The 16,901-nt window shown below is 45.5% G+C and overlaps 1 protein-coding gene across 2 annotated transcripts in view; it reads right to left on the reverse strand.

The window, feature by feature from the left end:
* Positions 1-16,901, reverse strand: part of LOC144736149 (ceramide transfer protein-like) — a 51,237-nt gene that overhangs the window by 7,136 nt on the left and 27,200 nt on the right. For both annotated transcript variants that reach the window (XM_078618735.1, XM_078618734.1), the window contains exons 7-11: positions 15,650-15,742; positions 7,256-7,342; positions 5,860-5,952; positions 3,858-3,953; positions 1,428-1,560 (exon numbers count right to left, since the gene is read on the reverse strand). In XM_078618735.1, coding sequence (XP_078474861.1) covers positions 1,428-1,560; positions 3,858-3,953; positions 5,860-5,952; positions 7,256-7,342; positions 15,650-15,742 — 502 coding nt within the window. The remainder of the gene's footprint in view (positions 1-1,427; positions 1,561-3,857; positions 3,954-5,859; positions 5,953-7,255; positions 7,343-15,649; positions 15,743-16,901) is intronic.

The raw sequence follows: 16,901 nt of genomic DNA on the forward strand, positions 1-16,901 counted from the left end.
GAGTTTCACCGTTGGATCTTTAAGTAAGTGACTTGTTTGGGAACACACGGTGTGTATCTTATGGTTTATGAACCGGCGGTATTAACCAGTTCAACTGCTGGGCTCTCCGGGTCCTCCGTTTTTCCCTCCACATATAGAATCAACATCACGCGTTTAAGAGTATTCGGCTGCTATAAATGTACACATGACGACAAACCACTTCGTTGAGCTATCATTCGTGATAGCCAAGTCGCATCTGAAAAAGAGCTACACAGCTCAAAGTGGGCCTTCCCGTTAAAATAAAAATCGGTTTTTACCCATTGGAACCTCATTTGCTAGTAAAAAATATGATAATTGTTTGACTCCTTGTAAAAAAGGTGTCAGTTTTGTTGCCAGATAGAAGGGTAAAAAAACAATTATCATATTTTTTACTGGCAAATGAGGTTCCAATGGTGTAAATGCTTACCCCAAGCTCTCATACTCTGATGGTGCATTGTCTTTGAGTTGAGCGCCTTTTGGCGTCATCTGGTCCAACCAATGTGAGACTAGGCTCTAAGGAAAGCTGTCTCGGGTGTGGACCAATCAACTTCAAGGACAGTGCATACATTATCAGTTATGTTTTTTGTTTGCATTATGACTGCAGGTATTGTGGTCTATGCAAACATGACTCCTTGTAAAAAAGGTGTCAGTTTTGTTGCCAGATGGAAGGGTAAAAAACAACAATTACCATATTTTTTTACTGCCAAATGAGGTTCCAATGGTGTAAATGCTTACCCCGAGCTCTCATACGCTGATGGTGCATTGTCTTTGAGTTGTGCGCCTTTTGGCGTCATCTGGTCCAACACCATGTGAGACTAGGCTCTAAGGAAAGCTGTCTCTGTCTCTGGTGTGGACCAATCAACTTCAAGGACAGTGCATACATTATCAGAGTTATGTTTTTTGTTTGCATTATGGCTGCAGGTATTGTGGTCTATGCAAACATGACTCCTTGTAAAAAAAGGTGTCAGTTTAATTGCCAGATAGAAGGGTAAAAAAACAATTATCTTTCGATTTAAAGCTTTCGTGACTGCAGGGATTCATTTTCTTGGTTCTTTCGGTAAAGTCACGTAGAAGGGAAGCAATAAAATAATAAAAATAAAACATAATAAAATAATTCTCACGACGTTTCGGCCACAACGCAAGCAACCGTCCTCAGGTGAAAACCAGGTCTGTCGAGGCGACGCTGAATTATTTTATTATGTTTTATTTTTATTATTTTATTACTTCCCTTCTACGTGACTTTACCGAAAGAACCAAGAAGAAAAAAAACAATTATCATTCGGTTTTTAGTTTAACCTCTGGAACAAGGGGCAAGCGCTGCTGCTGCTGCTGCTGTTGTTGCTGGGCCACGCTTGGTGTGGCGTGCGCCCGCCCGCCCGCCCGCCCGCCCACCCACTCGCGGCTCTTACTCTCCCAGTCGTTGCGGTACTCGACGTCCCAGAAGTAGTGGCACACCTCGCGGCCCGTAACGCCGCGCACGCAGTGTGTCGCCTTCAGCGGATCCAGCACCACGCCGTTCTCCTCCTCTTCGCGGCGGTACACCTGGCCGCACACACGCGCGCGCCACAACAACTTTAACGGGAGATCAGAACCAGAATATTCCTTTACGCTAGAGGAATCCGATGAGTTACGAAGCTATTTTTTCTCACACAAGTGCAGTAGGACACAGATGTATTTCAGTTTCGGTTATTTGGTATAGCCCTGTGAGCCATTCGGAGCTTGAATCGGGTGCAACCGCAACAAACAAAAAACCAAAAACATGAACAAGAAAACATCTTAAAGTGACTATGCGCAAACAGAAAAATCCTGATGCAACCCAACAGATACATTAGCTCTTCATCGATAGGCAACTCGGTTTTATTGTACGGGCTGTCCGACAGGTTTGTAACGCTCAATCGATGTTTTTTTTTAAATCACAGAAACGTTTGACTGCCATCACTGGAGCATCACTTCTGCTCTTAAATAAACAAAAAACATTTCCCCTCCCCTGATGTTTTATCCCAATTGTACTATCGGTGCCACGTGACTAAGAATCCATTCAGATCTATCGCAGAACAGTGGAAGTCCCTTCCCCAGACCTAGATTCCTATATCACAAGTATCGAAACCGCTTGTGTTTGGAGTCGCGTCTTCAGTAAAGCCCCATCGGCCGCTTGGCTTCACGGAGCCAAATTTAAAATCACGATTTCATTATGGCCACAGCCGTCTGCTAACCACAACACCTCTTGCGCCAAAGCTTTCATCATTCTCATGAAGCGATGGCTGGTGACCGCAGCAATACACCAGGTTGCAGCTCCCTCCTTCCGCATTATGTATCGATGGCATCGATGGCATTGACCTACGTGAGGCTCATCTGCCTGGAGTAACCAATATACAGGGTGCTTCAAAACACTTTTTATACTTCTGAGAATTTGCAACAATACCACAATAAATGTGCCTCCGGGCTCTGGAGACCAACTGGAGAAGATTCCAGGCACGCGTTGACAATGATGGCGAATAAGTGGAGAGACTCTTTGACTTTTTGAAGCTATTAACATGACATTTGTTATCATGTTACAGTGTATTATCCGTTCTTGTTCCATTAAAAACGATAGTCCCATATAAGTGTTAAAAAAAATTTGAAACACCCTGTATTACCGAGGGCCCCACTACCCTGTTGTGTGCCATTGGCATCTTACAGGCTCGGCTGCCTTAAGGTATAGTACTGGTAGGAACCTCCTGGTTACACCAGCCCACAGGGGATTATTGTGTCCATCCATCCGTCGTGCAGGGAGGGGCTGGGTGGGGAGGGAGGGGCTGGGTGGGGAGGGGAGGGTGGGGATGGGTGGGGAGGGTGGGGCTGGGTAGGGAGGGGAGGGTGGGGGGCTGGGTGGGTGGGTGGGGAGGGGCTGGGTGGGGAGGGTGGGGAGGGGCTGGGTGGGGAGGGTGGGGCTGGGTGGGGAGGGGCTGGTCACCCCGTGGTGCCCTTATAAAACTCAACGTTTAACCTACTCACGCCGGCTTGTGCCCGCCCTTACAGTCGGCCTTATTTGCGGAATACACCACGCCACCGTTGACCCTGGCCATTGACCGAGCAACCCAACGTTCCTACCAGCTCCCTCCGCAGGAATGTGTTTAGTATTACGAGACAATGACCGCCCCCCTATATTCTTGACAGACTTTTTGGGGGCAAGCGCTGTTAACGAGTAGCACCTATGAAGGCCTGCATGACACAAAAGGGGGGTAAAGCTGGCCAACACCACATCCGACCACCTTTATCTTCCCCAGTGGCGATGTTTACACACTGCACCACGTACTCATTTGAGTACAAAGACAAAGATGCCCCATATAGCCTGGAACAGACTGTTGGGGCAAGTGCTGTTAGCTAGCACCTATAAAGGTCGGCACGGCACTCGAGGGGGTGGGTGGCTAACACCACCCCCGGCTGCCTTTGTCCCCCCAGTGGCAATGTTTACACATCGCACCAGTTACTCATTTAAGGCTGAGTCGACTTAGGGGAGGCCCAGGACCGGTTCAGATAATCGTCACCGGTGTTGGCCGTGAGCGGGAATCGAACTCGGGTCGCCGGGTTCTTAGCTCAGCGTAGCGCTAACCGCTACACTGCCACTCCCCCCCCACCCCGCACCACGTACTCATTTGAGTACAACCCGACTAACCCAGAGCCCGCTTTAGCCGTAGCTTTCAAAAAGAAGTACCCATCATGTTGCCTATTTTGCACGATGAGCATGTGGCGACGGGGGGAGGGAGGGGGGGGCAGGTTGTAATTGTCAACGTAGCCAAGCCTTGTGACTTTACATTGCGACTGTAACGCGGCACAGACAGAGAGAAACGTGCAGGCACCTTCATTTCCCCTTCCTCCACCAGCAGCTGCCAGTTCGCGTCGCCGCCCATGTCCTGCAGGGAGTACTGCATGTGTCTCTGGATCACCTCCTCCACCTGACAGCGCCGACACCGCCACCGCCACGTCAACGCCACGTCAACGCCACGTCAATTGTTTTCTTTTGAACACATTCCGGTTAGAGGTTGAAAGCGTTCGAACAATAGGTCTGTTCGCCGGTAGCGTAAGGTGCGTTAAGACCAACAGAACCTTTTCACAATACGCGCTCCTAACCTTTGGATGTCCTTACCACCTTCGGTAACGTCTGCAGATTCGGCGTCTGTTTTTAAATCGTGCCTGGAGACATAGCTGCTGAACAATGTGTTTGCTCGCATTGCGTGTGTGTCGTCGATCAGATGCGTACTTCACTCTTTCCAACTGAGGTCGAAAGCGTTCATGCAATGGCTGCATCCGTATGTTCACCATGCCTGGGCCCGTCTCTAATAATGAAGTAATTTAAAACTATATTCTTGGTTCTTTCGGTAAAGTCACGTAGAAGGGAAATAATAAAAGAATAAAAATAAAACAATAAAATTCTCCCTTCTACGTGACTTTACCGAAAGAGCCAAGAATATGAATCCCTGCGGTCACGAAAGCTTTAAATCGAAATTTAATTTAAAACTGCTCTGATAAAATATACCATCACGAGACTGTGAAGGATGGCAATACATTCAGAAGGCCTTCATCTGGCAGTGGATAACTGATGATGGTGATGATTAACTGATTGATTTTCTAACCCGACTTCAAGCAAGATACCACAATTGACCTACGTAGCAGATGCTTTGTAAAAATGCTTACTCTCGTTGCCAAGTGCAGTATAATTCAGTGCAAATTCCAACTCTACGGTTGGGCTTTTGTGCAATTATTTGCGAGAAGGCTAAGACCTTCAAATTTCCTGCACAAACAAAACCTTTTTATACTTGATCAAGTTGCAAGTCATACTACACCAGGACGTCCCCCACACTCCTTAATCCAACTGCGCTGTTAGTGTCAAGTTACGGGGCAAAATATCCACTGAACTCTCGCCGTGTGTTACAGAACAAAACGTATAATCGGATTCCACACAACTACTTCTGAAATCCCTTCAAGTGACCTATTTATCCACACGCGAGCAAAAATGCCTGCTCCTACATGACACACTCCGACAGAGAAACATTTTGGTGCGTGGAAGTCAAACCAACACTTTCATACGTTCAGAAATGCAGTCAAATTATGCGAAACATTTTTAATACAAACTTGCTACCCTTGACAAGCCAGGTTAATCACAACTTGGTCGATATGACTATATGGGTCTCTATGTATATTTTTGCATCTCTACAGAGGTCATATTGGTTTTTATGTAGGTCTCTGATTCTCTATGTAAGTCTATTGATCTTAACATGAGTACATTAGTGTCTATATTATAAAGTCCATGGGTCTCTACCTACCGAGCCTAGACAATCAACTTGCTGCACTTGAGCGTCTGGTTTAATCACGAGTGGCCGCTGTAACGTAGATTCAAACCCAAGTGCCAGCGGTGTCAGCTCCCTGGTCTGACCCGTGAGCCACTCGTCCACTTCCAACTACGTCACGTGTACGCTAAGTTAATCAAGCAGCTCCATTTCGATACAAGGACTCCTCTCCTAAACGAACGAATTAGGTTACAGAGGTCTGTTCGTAAGTCGATTTGTTCGCAAGCCCAACTTTACTCCCGTGTACACGACGTGTACACTAAACACGGCAAATGGCTTTAAAGGTTGTATAATCTCCTGTAGATGTATATGCCACTGGTTCTTCACGTTCTGCAGATGTAGATGCCACCACCGCCATCTATTGCGCGGCGGTTGAACTTACAACTCTCGGTCTGCACAGGCAACTGGACAGGTTTGTTCGTATCTCTGAAAGTTCCTAAATCAAATGTTCGTAAGTAGATGAGTCCCTGTACTAAACAGTTAGTTGGAAGGAGACCGACAGGACCATCGTTACCTGTTGCGTGTAACGATGCTGGCCAGTTGTCGTGAACAACTCCGTCGAACTCACTGATGACAGTGGTTGAGTCCGTGATCTCTCCACTTGGTACTAAAAACATTACAACACGACAACATCGTACCGTGTGTGAACCTTAAAGCCTATGACAACAATTCAACGTACGCAGAGCCCTACATCGATCCGCTGCTGGATGAAGGCCTCACCCACGCCGTGTCGGTCACGGGGGTTGTCCGACTATACTTCGCCACGTTGGTCAGTGCGGGTTGGTGATGGGGTGTGCCCAGGATCCGTTCAGATATCACTCGCCAATGCCGTGACCTGTATCCCGGGAATTCAACTCGGTTCAGCAGGTTCATCGCGCAACCCACTAACCACTGCACCACGCTGATCAGAATAAAAGGCCTGAATGCGTTGGCATTAACGATTTACACTCTCCGACCCCTATTATCTGATGAACTATCATCATTAGGGGGTTATGAACCAATTCAAGAACCAACTCTTGGTTGTTTCTGGTTGTACCTCTTGCCTTCAATTCTCTCGTCTGTGCCTACTCGTTTGGTACATGCCCAGACAGTCCTTTCGTGAGTCCACTGCTAGATGAGGACTTTACTATGTCGGGCAAATTATGGATGGGCGTTATTTCACGGTACGCCGTGACACCGGCCAGTGCGAGCTGGTGAAGGCAGGAAGCACAGACTTACAGGACAACAATGCATTGCACTGCTCTCTGCTTCCCACCGTGTAGCCGCGCAGTCTAAAACCAACAGCCTGTGTGCATGGCTCAACGCTGATTAGCTGCCAAGATCTGACAATTAATTTTAATTTTAATTTTTTACCTACGTGACTTTACCGAAAGAACTAAGAGTATGAATCCTTGCAGTCACAAAAGCTTCAAATCTAGAATTAAGATCTGACAAGATCAGGTGCATTCCGCATCATTGAGTCATAGCCTAAATGTAACATCTGCTTATCGTTTTCCTAAATCATATTATTCATACGTGCATTATTCAATGTTTGTACTGTGAGCAAAACAACTTTAAAATGATGAATGCCTAGTCAGCACCAACACAGTAAGATAACGTACATACCCGTCAGGGTGGATAGTGCTTAGACGGGTGCCCACCACACAAAACTGCCGTTCGAGGCTGCAGAAAGGCTACATTGTTGTCAGCAGAGGGTAGCGCAACAAAATCAACTGTTGTACAGCACTAACATATGATCCCACGTCTATGTTCACGGGCTTCAGCACCCCACACTGACCGGCGTGGTGAAGCACCCGGTCACACAACACCTGCAAACCGCACGGCGTTGGAAGGCTCACCATTCCAGCAGTGGATTGACAAAAGGGACGTGCGTATGCGTGCAGCGTATGGTGTGCACTGTCCACTGGTACCTGTTCCTCGATTTTGTCTTGCCTATCCAGGGCAGCCTCCACTGCATCAAAAAACTCATCATCCTTAATGATGCTGTTGGGCCCTTCCTGCATGACACACAACACCACAGGGGAGGGGGGGGGGGGGAATGAGTGGAACAATGAGAGGAGAGGTGGTAGTTCAGAGGAATTCAATTTGGGCATCCAAAGCATTTTACGCGCCGAGAGGGCACGTAGCAGCATCCATATTCCGGAGCAAACCCCTATGGTCACTCCTGGAATACCCTCAAGTAAACTATAAACAAACTAAAGATTTCTGGTAGTGTTTCATTCAGACGCTGTCTTTCCGACAGACCTGTTCTTCACCTGAGGACGGCTGCTTGCGTTGTGGCCGAAACGTCGTGAGAATTATCTTATTATGTTTAATTTTTATTATTTCCCTTCTACGTGACTTTACCGAAAGAACCAAGAAGATGAAACTAAAGATTATTATTATTTTTTTACCAGGTAAGGCCCACTAAGCTCTACAGCTTTTTCTCAGAAGCGACCTGGCCACAAACAACATGTGGTAATTTATAGCAGCCAGTTACTCTAAACGCATGTTGATTCTAAATGTTGAGGACCCAGAGAGAAATCCATGCGACCACAGGGAGGACATGCAATCTCCAAATTTACAGGCGTCAGGGTCGGGATCAGACCTACAACCTCCTATAGACCAGACAAGGTAGTTAACATCTCTCCACCGCGGCACCCAGTGAGTCTTCATCCTTGGGGGGGAGGGGGGGGGGAGGGGGGGGTCACTCCTGGCCCTAAGCCCCCAAGGCGAGCTCCTTTCCTACTTTCCCATCCCCGAGTGCTCGACAGTAGCAGTCCATTTGATGAAGCTACGAGTCCTGTGGCCGGCCCCTCAGCCTCATTCTCCTCCAGACATGAGGTTATCTAGCCCAGAGCACCTTGTGGGACATGCTCGACCAAGAGGAAGCGTCCAGCCACGTGCCCCAAGTGCCATGTTTGGTGTTCTGGTATCGTGAAGGTAGCAAGCCTCTGCTCAAATCTTCCGCAGTAGCCTATAGATTGGACACAAAGTCATCCCATGGCATCCCAAGATTCTGCATAGACGTGCTTTTCAGTACGTCTAGCTTGTTACACGTTAGCTGTTATTTTTGCCCTCCTTTTGAAATTCCCACTGTATTCTGGGTTCTTGAATGACGATAAAAAATGTTTATTAAAAAACACACAACAGTGGCTCCCGAAGCATCCGACTATCAGGCCCATAGAGCAAGACAGCAAGCACAAGATCGATACTTTGTTGCTTGCCCTTATCCAGGATAGTGCCATCCAGTCTGAAGACTCTTTAGGAAGGGTCCTTGCATTGGGATGTTTGCCAGTTTCATGAAGGAGTGTTTTCCACAGGAAATATATCCAGAGAAGTCAGAGGAAACCCACGTGTACCAGGTGACAACGCTGACAACGCTCCGCATAGATGGGTTCACAACACATGCCGTGCTGGAATCTCTTGGCCACACCACGATGGAACAGATTTGAGATTCTTATAAATATAAGTCAACTACAAACTGTTAATAATAATAATGCAATTTATAACGCGCGCAAATTTGCGGACGTAACGGCCGCAACTCAGAGGCGCGAAGCCAAGCTCGGAGTCATTCGAAAGCAGTTGACAAGCTGTGAGAGCGACCCGGGACTGCAGCCAGCTGCGGCGCTGTCGCCATCTTGCTTCGAAAAGCACTGGATTACAGGCCTGTGCCACCACGTGACTTCAAACTCGAGCAGTGCATTTCAGGGTCCCAAATAAACGGAAGTCAAAATCGTAATTATTTTATTTTTGGCGACTCCGTCCCACCGCGCACATGAACGCCGCGACCCACCTGGCGCGGATCATTCTGTTGTCGTGTCGTCCAAGCACAGCAGCGAGGACGAATGCCGTAGTCATAAACAAAACTTTGATTAGCGCATCGTGTAGAGCTCGTCGAGAGGAATAGATTGCCGTGTCGTTCGCCTTCAACAGACATCAAATGACGTCGCAACGCAGTTTGTGCGAGAGCCGGGGGCTTATGGGCCCCCCGGGATCCCGCCATGAGGTTCAAATGAAACACCTCTTGTGAGGCAAAGTAAAAAAAAAAGCATTACGATTAAATGTAACATTAAAAGTTATGGACAATTTAGACATGGATAGGACCAGGTTGAGGTCACGATAATGCATTAAATTGCCCATTAAACACGTACAGACAGCCCTTTTGCCAATCCACTGCTAGATGAGGGACTCCCCATGCAATGCAGATCATGGGGGCGATTTGTCCAGATTTCATGACACTGGTCAGTGCAGGTTAGTGAAGGCGCGAAACACGGACGCGAGAGCACCGAAGTACGTGCGGTAAAAACAGAGCAGTGGGGTGCGGTGCTGGCTATCCACCACTCCTATTCTTTATACTGGAGCTGAGAACAAATCGCTTGTACGTGCTGTGCTTTCTGGCTCTCATGGAGTGGGGGCATGCGTGTAGGGTGCGGCTCCTCTCCTTAATAGATCTGCCCTGGGGAAGTTGTGTGTTCTGTTCTTGCCTTCACCCGCTCCCTCTTCTGAATATGATTTATTATCCAGCCACAGCACCCCTATTGCTGAATGTACACTGCTTCTTACAAATATTCCCATTAGCAACACAAACGTTGCATTGTAGTATAACTCGGTAAAATGTCAAAGGGACATTCTTTGGCAATAACTCTTGGCTTTTGGTAGATTTATTTTCTGTTTTCAAACTTACTATCGCTAACTTTACTACTGATGACGGTGCAGGAATGTAAGGGCAGGTTAAGCATGCAGTGATGTGTCGATTCAGATTATTAAAGCTGAATCTTAAGCTCATGATGCTGGCATTGAATCACACGCTTGTTAATGGATTACTTACAATCCATACAAATGCTATGCCAATAGCGATACAATTAGGATAATGGTACCAACAAAACCGCGCAAGGACTGAAAAAGGGGAAAAAATTACAAACGTGGTAAAAAAAACACGACGAAAAAGGCTCGAATTGCTACCCTGAATATGCACAACCTAACTGATTGCTGGGGTGGTAAATCATGACATGGCGTGTGCAAGTTATGATCATGAAAGTCAATGGTCAGTTTTCCCTCGCTGTCACCACCATCTGTTGTAAGTCATTTCTGGCGATACGAGCTTTTACACCACCACGTAGCTTTTTGCAATTGCGCTGAATGGTTCCGATTTGTTTTCAGGTTGCATAGCATATTGTTCGTCACGACGTCCGACATTTCATTCCACGTACTGGCAGCTTCTTCAAGTTCAATCTCTTCAGGAACCTTCTTCTTAAAAAAAGTTCCTGAAGATTATTCAGTTCTCAAGAGCCTCGGCTTGAAGAAGCTTCCAGCAAGTGAAGCATAAACGTCAGACATCATGCCGGAAAAACACGCAGTACAACAAGTTCTCAGAGTATGCGGACCCACTCATACGCGACCGAGCGGGAAGCAATTAAATCACCCCCCCCCCCACTATCACGTGAATGCGTATTTGGCGGCGTGTAAATATCGTCCGCGCAAGAAACGAGTCCACAAAAATATCCAGTGTTCTATCTGACCTGCATGCTACCGATGATTAGTGAATCATTTACTGTACAGTACTGTACTTTATTAAACATTTATATACATCTTCTTGGTTCTTTCGGTAAAGTCACGTAGAAGGGAAGTAATAAAATAATACAAATAAAACATAATAAAATAATTCTCACGACGTTTCGGCCACAACGCAAGCAGCCGTCCTCAGGTGAAGAACAGGTCTGTCGAGGCGACAGCGTCATTCAGACCGAAACGTCGTGAGAATTATTTTATTATGTTTTATTTGTATTATTTTATTACTTCCCTTCTACGTGACTTTACCGAAAGAACCAAGAAGATGAATCCCTGCAGTCACGAAAGCTTTAAATCGAAATTTATATACATTTTATATCTACTCTTACATTGTATATACACTCGTATAAGTGAACCCCAAATTATACAAATTCAGGCTTACAGGGGTGTACAGGGAACCTAACCCCCCCTCCCGCACCGCATACGGAGCCCTTGCTGTAATAACCTAAACACACACGTCACCGGGCTGTAACGACTCATTATGCGTTTTGCACCGCAGTTTGTTGCAAAAATAATCATCCACTGCTCATTTATTCCACGCCAAGAGTCGCCCATCAAACTCTTCTGAGGTCTTCTTGGTTCTTTCGGAAAAGTCACGTAGAAGGGAAGTAATAAAATAATGAAAATAAAACATAATAAAATAATTCTCACGACGTTTCGGCCACAATGCAAGCAGCCGTCCTCAGGTGAAGACCAGGTCTGTCGGGGAGACAGCGTCTGAATTCAGACGCTGTCTCCCCGACAGACCTGGTCTGAGGACGGCTGCTTGCGTTGTGGCCGAAACGTCGTGAGAATTATTTCATTGTTATATTTTCATTATTTTATTGCTTCCCTTCTACGTAACTTTACCGAAAGAACCAAGAAGATGAATCCCTGCAGTCACGAAAGCTTTAAATCGAAATCTTCTGAGGTCAATCGAGTTTCTCCCAACTAAGACCTACGCTGCGAGTGCTTCCTGGAGACCATGCTGGCATGCCCAAGCCGCACACAAATTCCACTCCGCGTGCTGACTGGCGACCGTGGCTTGGTGCCAAAACCGAACGCAAAACATTTCACTTCGCGTATTGAATTTAAACTATATTCTTGGTTCTTTCGGTAAAGTCATGTAGAAGGGAAACAATACAACTATCTTTTTATAATTTTATTATTTTTATAATTTTATTGTTTCCCTTCTACGTGACTTTACCGAAAGAACCAATAATATGAATCCCTGCAGTCACGAAAGCTTTAAATCAAAACAGTTAATCTTTACCTCCTCTGCTTGACTTTGAAATACCCTCCCCCATCGTGTCTTTCCCAATTCAAGAAATGTATTAACTCTTACGTATTATACCTTTAATGGTGTTTGTTGTTGCTTGCTACTTGATATTTTGGGCCTATGCTTAACTGATTAAACAAAATCACCGGCCATGATCGATACACTTATGGATGAAAGTCTCCCCAAGCCGTTGGCATATCTCATCATCTTGAGTTTTAATAGACCACCGAGTACCTACACACCGAGTACAATCGTGGTAGATATATTCTTAGGTTTTTTCGGTAAAGTCACGTAGGTAAAAAATTAAAATTAATAAAAGTTAAATAAAATAAAAATAGATATATTTGGGAAACATTCCATTCATTCTAGACCATTGGCCATTATCCCTCCAAGTAGCATGTCCTGCCCAAATACACTTATTTGTCTTTACAGTTAAAAATAGAATTGTCTTTAACCTGTATTTAAAAAAATCAAAAATCCAGGTTAAAGACAATTTATAGTTTACATAAATCCTAGTATCAATCTCTCTCTCTCTCCCCAAGCTTCTTTGCGCATTTTTTGTGTTTATGTTCCATTTCCTTCCTAAACTGTAAATAGCAACTCAACAACACTGCTCGCTTGGCACTGTTGTTGAGGCTATATATAAGCATTGCGTGAATTCATCGAACGAGCTTATCCCCGAAAAAACATTGGCATATGTACCGCGTCCCAGAATATAATGGGGATTTTTTTAGAGGGAGCCCCCAAATGATCTAGCCTGGCGGTGGTGGCGCATGCCTGCAATCCAGCACTGTGGAGGTGAAGGTTAATACGGGTAGGAACAACAGTTCCACACTGCCCACCAGGGATTATTTGTCTGTCTGTCTGTCGTGCATAGCCACGCCCTCGATTTGTATTTCAGAGCGCTTCGGGCGGGATCAGCACCACGTGACGCGCTGCCCCACGCAGCTTGCGCCGCGTGACACGGATCGCACGAATGCGCTGTCCAACCAAGCTCCTACCTGCCCACTCCGAAGGAACGTGTTGGATTACGCAAATATCGGGGCATTTCCCCATCCGGTTGGCGTCGAGGTGCCATACCCCGGGGGCCTTCTAGGAGAAGATAGTAGAGCAAAGTGCAGACTAATATCATCTGTCCCATCCGTGTGGGATAATGTCTTGTCCCCTCACATGTGTGGGTTTTCTCCGAGTGTTCTGGATTCCTCCCACATTTATAAACAAACGCTCACTTATTGGCCACGGACATTTTAATTCATAGAGGACTGCAGAGCTCGGGCGCCACGGTGGCGAGATGTTAACTTACCACGGTACGAAATGTTAACCGCCTTGCCTGGTATACAGGTCATGGGTTCGATCCCAACCATGATGTCTGTTGTATATTTGGAGTTTCCATGTTGTCCCCATTGTCGCATTGATTTTTCTCCAGGTCTTCAGGTTTTTCCCCACCACGTTTAGAAACATGTGTTTAGAGTATTTGGCTGCTATAAATTTCCACGTGATAAGCCACTTCGTTGAGCTATCATTTGTGGCCAGGTCGCTTATAAAAAAAAAAAAAGCTACATAGCTCAGTGGGCCTTACTTGGTACAATAAATAAAGCTTTTTTTAAAGTTTTAATTGTTGGCAATGGCACACCACCTGGCTGCCTTCCATCTTCCCTGTGGTTCCCCAGCGATTGTAAGATGTAAATTTACATGAACGACAATTGAGGACGGATACTTGCGTTGTGGCCGAAACGTCGTGAGAATTATTTTATTATGAATTATTTTATTATGTTTTAAAGTTTTTCCATCTACGTGACTTTACCGAAAGAACCAAGAAGAAAAAAAACATTCTTTAATTCTAGATTTGAAGTTTTCGTGACTGCAAGGGTCCATACTCTTTGGTTTTTTCGGTAAAGTCACGTAGGTAAAAAACAGAAAAAACATTATTACTTAAGCAAGGAAATTTTTAAGTCGCACTCCTTGAAGCTAAAAAATGTAACAAGCGTGCAAAGAAATTCCGACTTGCTGTTAGCTGCGTTTCCACGCTGTGTAGGAATATCATGCACCAGGCAGATTCACTGTCGTATTGAACTGTGTAGTAACCACTGTAGAAGTGGATTTGCGCCTTCCAGAATTGGATTGTGATCTTTGGTGATTTCAGTTTTTTTTTTTACCTCTCTTTTAATTTTCTTTTATGTTACACGCAATATAAATAGCATTACAAGCAGTACATTGGAGAAAAATACCTGCTTGTAAATAATTATTTCGTTAAAAAGAATGGATATACCAGGGGCACCAAACCAACTGACATTTTTTTGGCTAAACATCGAACAGACGGTGGTCACTGCATCGTGCGCTTTCAGATGCGCTTCTGTGGACGTCTGGAACGCTCTTCCTTCCGATATTAGGAAGCCACTGGAGCTATGCACTTCTAAATCTAGATTGAAAACTCATTTCTTTAGAACTGATTTTCGTGTTTAGTTTATTTTCCTTCCCCCGCACCTCCGATTCGCACGGATGGCTACATACAGTGCGAAAGAAGTTCAACATATATACATACATGCCCGGAATTTCGAGAACACACTGTACCATACCTGCAGTGGAATTTTATCTTCCACTGAAACGTATTACAGCAGGCAACCAGTAAAACATGTGTGGGATTTTACTACTGGCAATGTGACTGAGCACACACATCCTGGGCACCTCGACTTAGCTCTGGACTTTAGCATGAGAGAGCAACCCTGAGACTGACTTGGCGACGTGGCTGGGTGGTATTAGGGGGATAATACATTATCAGAGATGTTGAAATCTAATCGCTGAGATACTGGATTTGAATCCAGGTACCAGCCAGCCCATGATTAAAACTGAGTTCTATAGTGTAAAAGATTAGCAGTCTTAGTCCAGCAAATGACGACTGCACAAAAACACAATCAAATAAAATTTGGTTTGTGAATTAATTTGGGTTATTTCAGCCATAACAATTAAACATGTTGGTTTGATTGAGATGTAATGCATACACTTTACAGAGCATATAAATGGTGTGCCCCTTGTTTGGATAAATAAAAAAAATTCCTGTAATCTTACTACTTGTTGTACTTTAATGTTGGATAATTGTAACCTTGTGAAGTGCGCCGAGATGGTAATTATCATAAGGCTCTATTAAACATGAAGTTGAATTTAATTGAATAAGGAGAACAACCTAAGTGACTCCAGGAGTACTTTTGCGCACCAAATCTGTGGACCAGTTTCTGACTTGCTCGCTGTGAAGGTTCTGAATATAAAAGTCTCAATATAATAACCTGATGGGGATGCTGGCCCGATTTCAAGAGCAAATCTCATGACGGATAATAAAGGGAATATCAAGTGTGTGATTTCACGAAGATACTTCCCAACTCATCTCGTTAACATGCCCAAAAACTGCGCTCATTCCAGTCCCACCATTCAGTTCCTTTAACTGTAATCGACAAGATGGCTCAATCGACACAAATGACCAAACCCTAAGCAATTAACAGACCTCGTAATCGGGTCCGTTGAAGTAGGATTTCTTCTTGAGCTCCTCCAAGGTGTTCCTGTAAGCCTCTTCCGCCCGCCGCCTCTTCTCCACCTCCTGTTGAGACACGGTGACCAGTCAGGGGAAGACACCCGTTCACAACTGTGCCATTCATCACGGGCCCGGGAGGTTCAATTCCTGTCACAGCCACCGCGTAACAATGTGGTTTTCTGCAATTGCTTGCTCATGCTACAGCTGACTGATGGACCTCTATTTGGGAGAGTTCTGGGGAGCCCCTCTAAAGGATAATTTCCTCCACACTGGCCAGACATTGAGACAGGTGGGAGGACCCAAACTTGGGCCCCACCGTACACGACCGACCAGTTGATTACAATGTTGGGTGGACAGAGGCAGGACGATTTAAGAAACTTGTCGAGATGGCATGAAATCTGTGACCTCTGGATTGTAAGACCAGTGTGCTAATACACTACGGCAGCATCCCTCCAATGCAGCATGCTCAAAAGTGAACTTTTAAGAGCTTGTAATGTCATAAGCAAGGGGAGGCATTTATTAACTTGCAAAGTTCATTACCTTCTCAAATGTTAACGATTCTGTTGCTTGTATAACTTACCAAAAGCTCCCATCTGGTCATAAAGAAAGCATAATTGTGAAAAATAAATCAGTTTTCCTGCCTGCTGGTGGAACAAGCCTCAGCCTGGATGCTTTTTCAGCAACATGTAAAGGAAACCACGGCCCATTTAACAAAATTACACTCACAATTTCAGCACATGGGAACCCCCCGGGGCAAGTTATGATGCACGCAATGGCATGCACATTCTCACCAACCAACTTGTGCAAACTGCCCTACAAAATAACAAGCGAAACGCAACCTCACAATTCAGGCGGCTAGCCCTCCGATGTATTTTCTGGTACCGCGTGCTGTTCGGCATGATGCCCGACATTTAGCTTCACACTCTGAGTTTCTTAAGGAAACTAAACTGAGCGGCTCATTTCTCCCTCAATTGTTTAGGGTTGCCTGCTGCTGCTCTTTTATAATCAAGGGGGGACAGTGAGCAGGTTCAATTTAGTCACTGAAGCTCTCTCAGCACGTGGAAAGAATCATCGGACGTCACGTCGAACAACGCACGGGTACATCCCGAAAACACATCGGGGAGCCATACAACTGTAATGTGAGGATATATCCGGCTCAATGACGTATCACAACTCGTCATGATGATTGTCTCTGCCGGTCCTGGTTTATAGCCAATGGGGGAAA

Source organism: Lampetra planeri, chromosome 59, assembly GCF_965212315.1.
Source record: "Lampetra planeri chromosome 59, kcLamPlan1.2.h2, whole genome shotgun sequence".
Classification (NCBI taxonomy): Eukaryota; Metazoa; Chordata; class Hyperoartia; order Petromyzontiformes; family Petromyzontidae; genus Lampetra; species Lampetra planeri.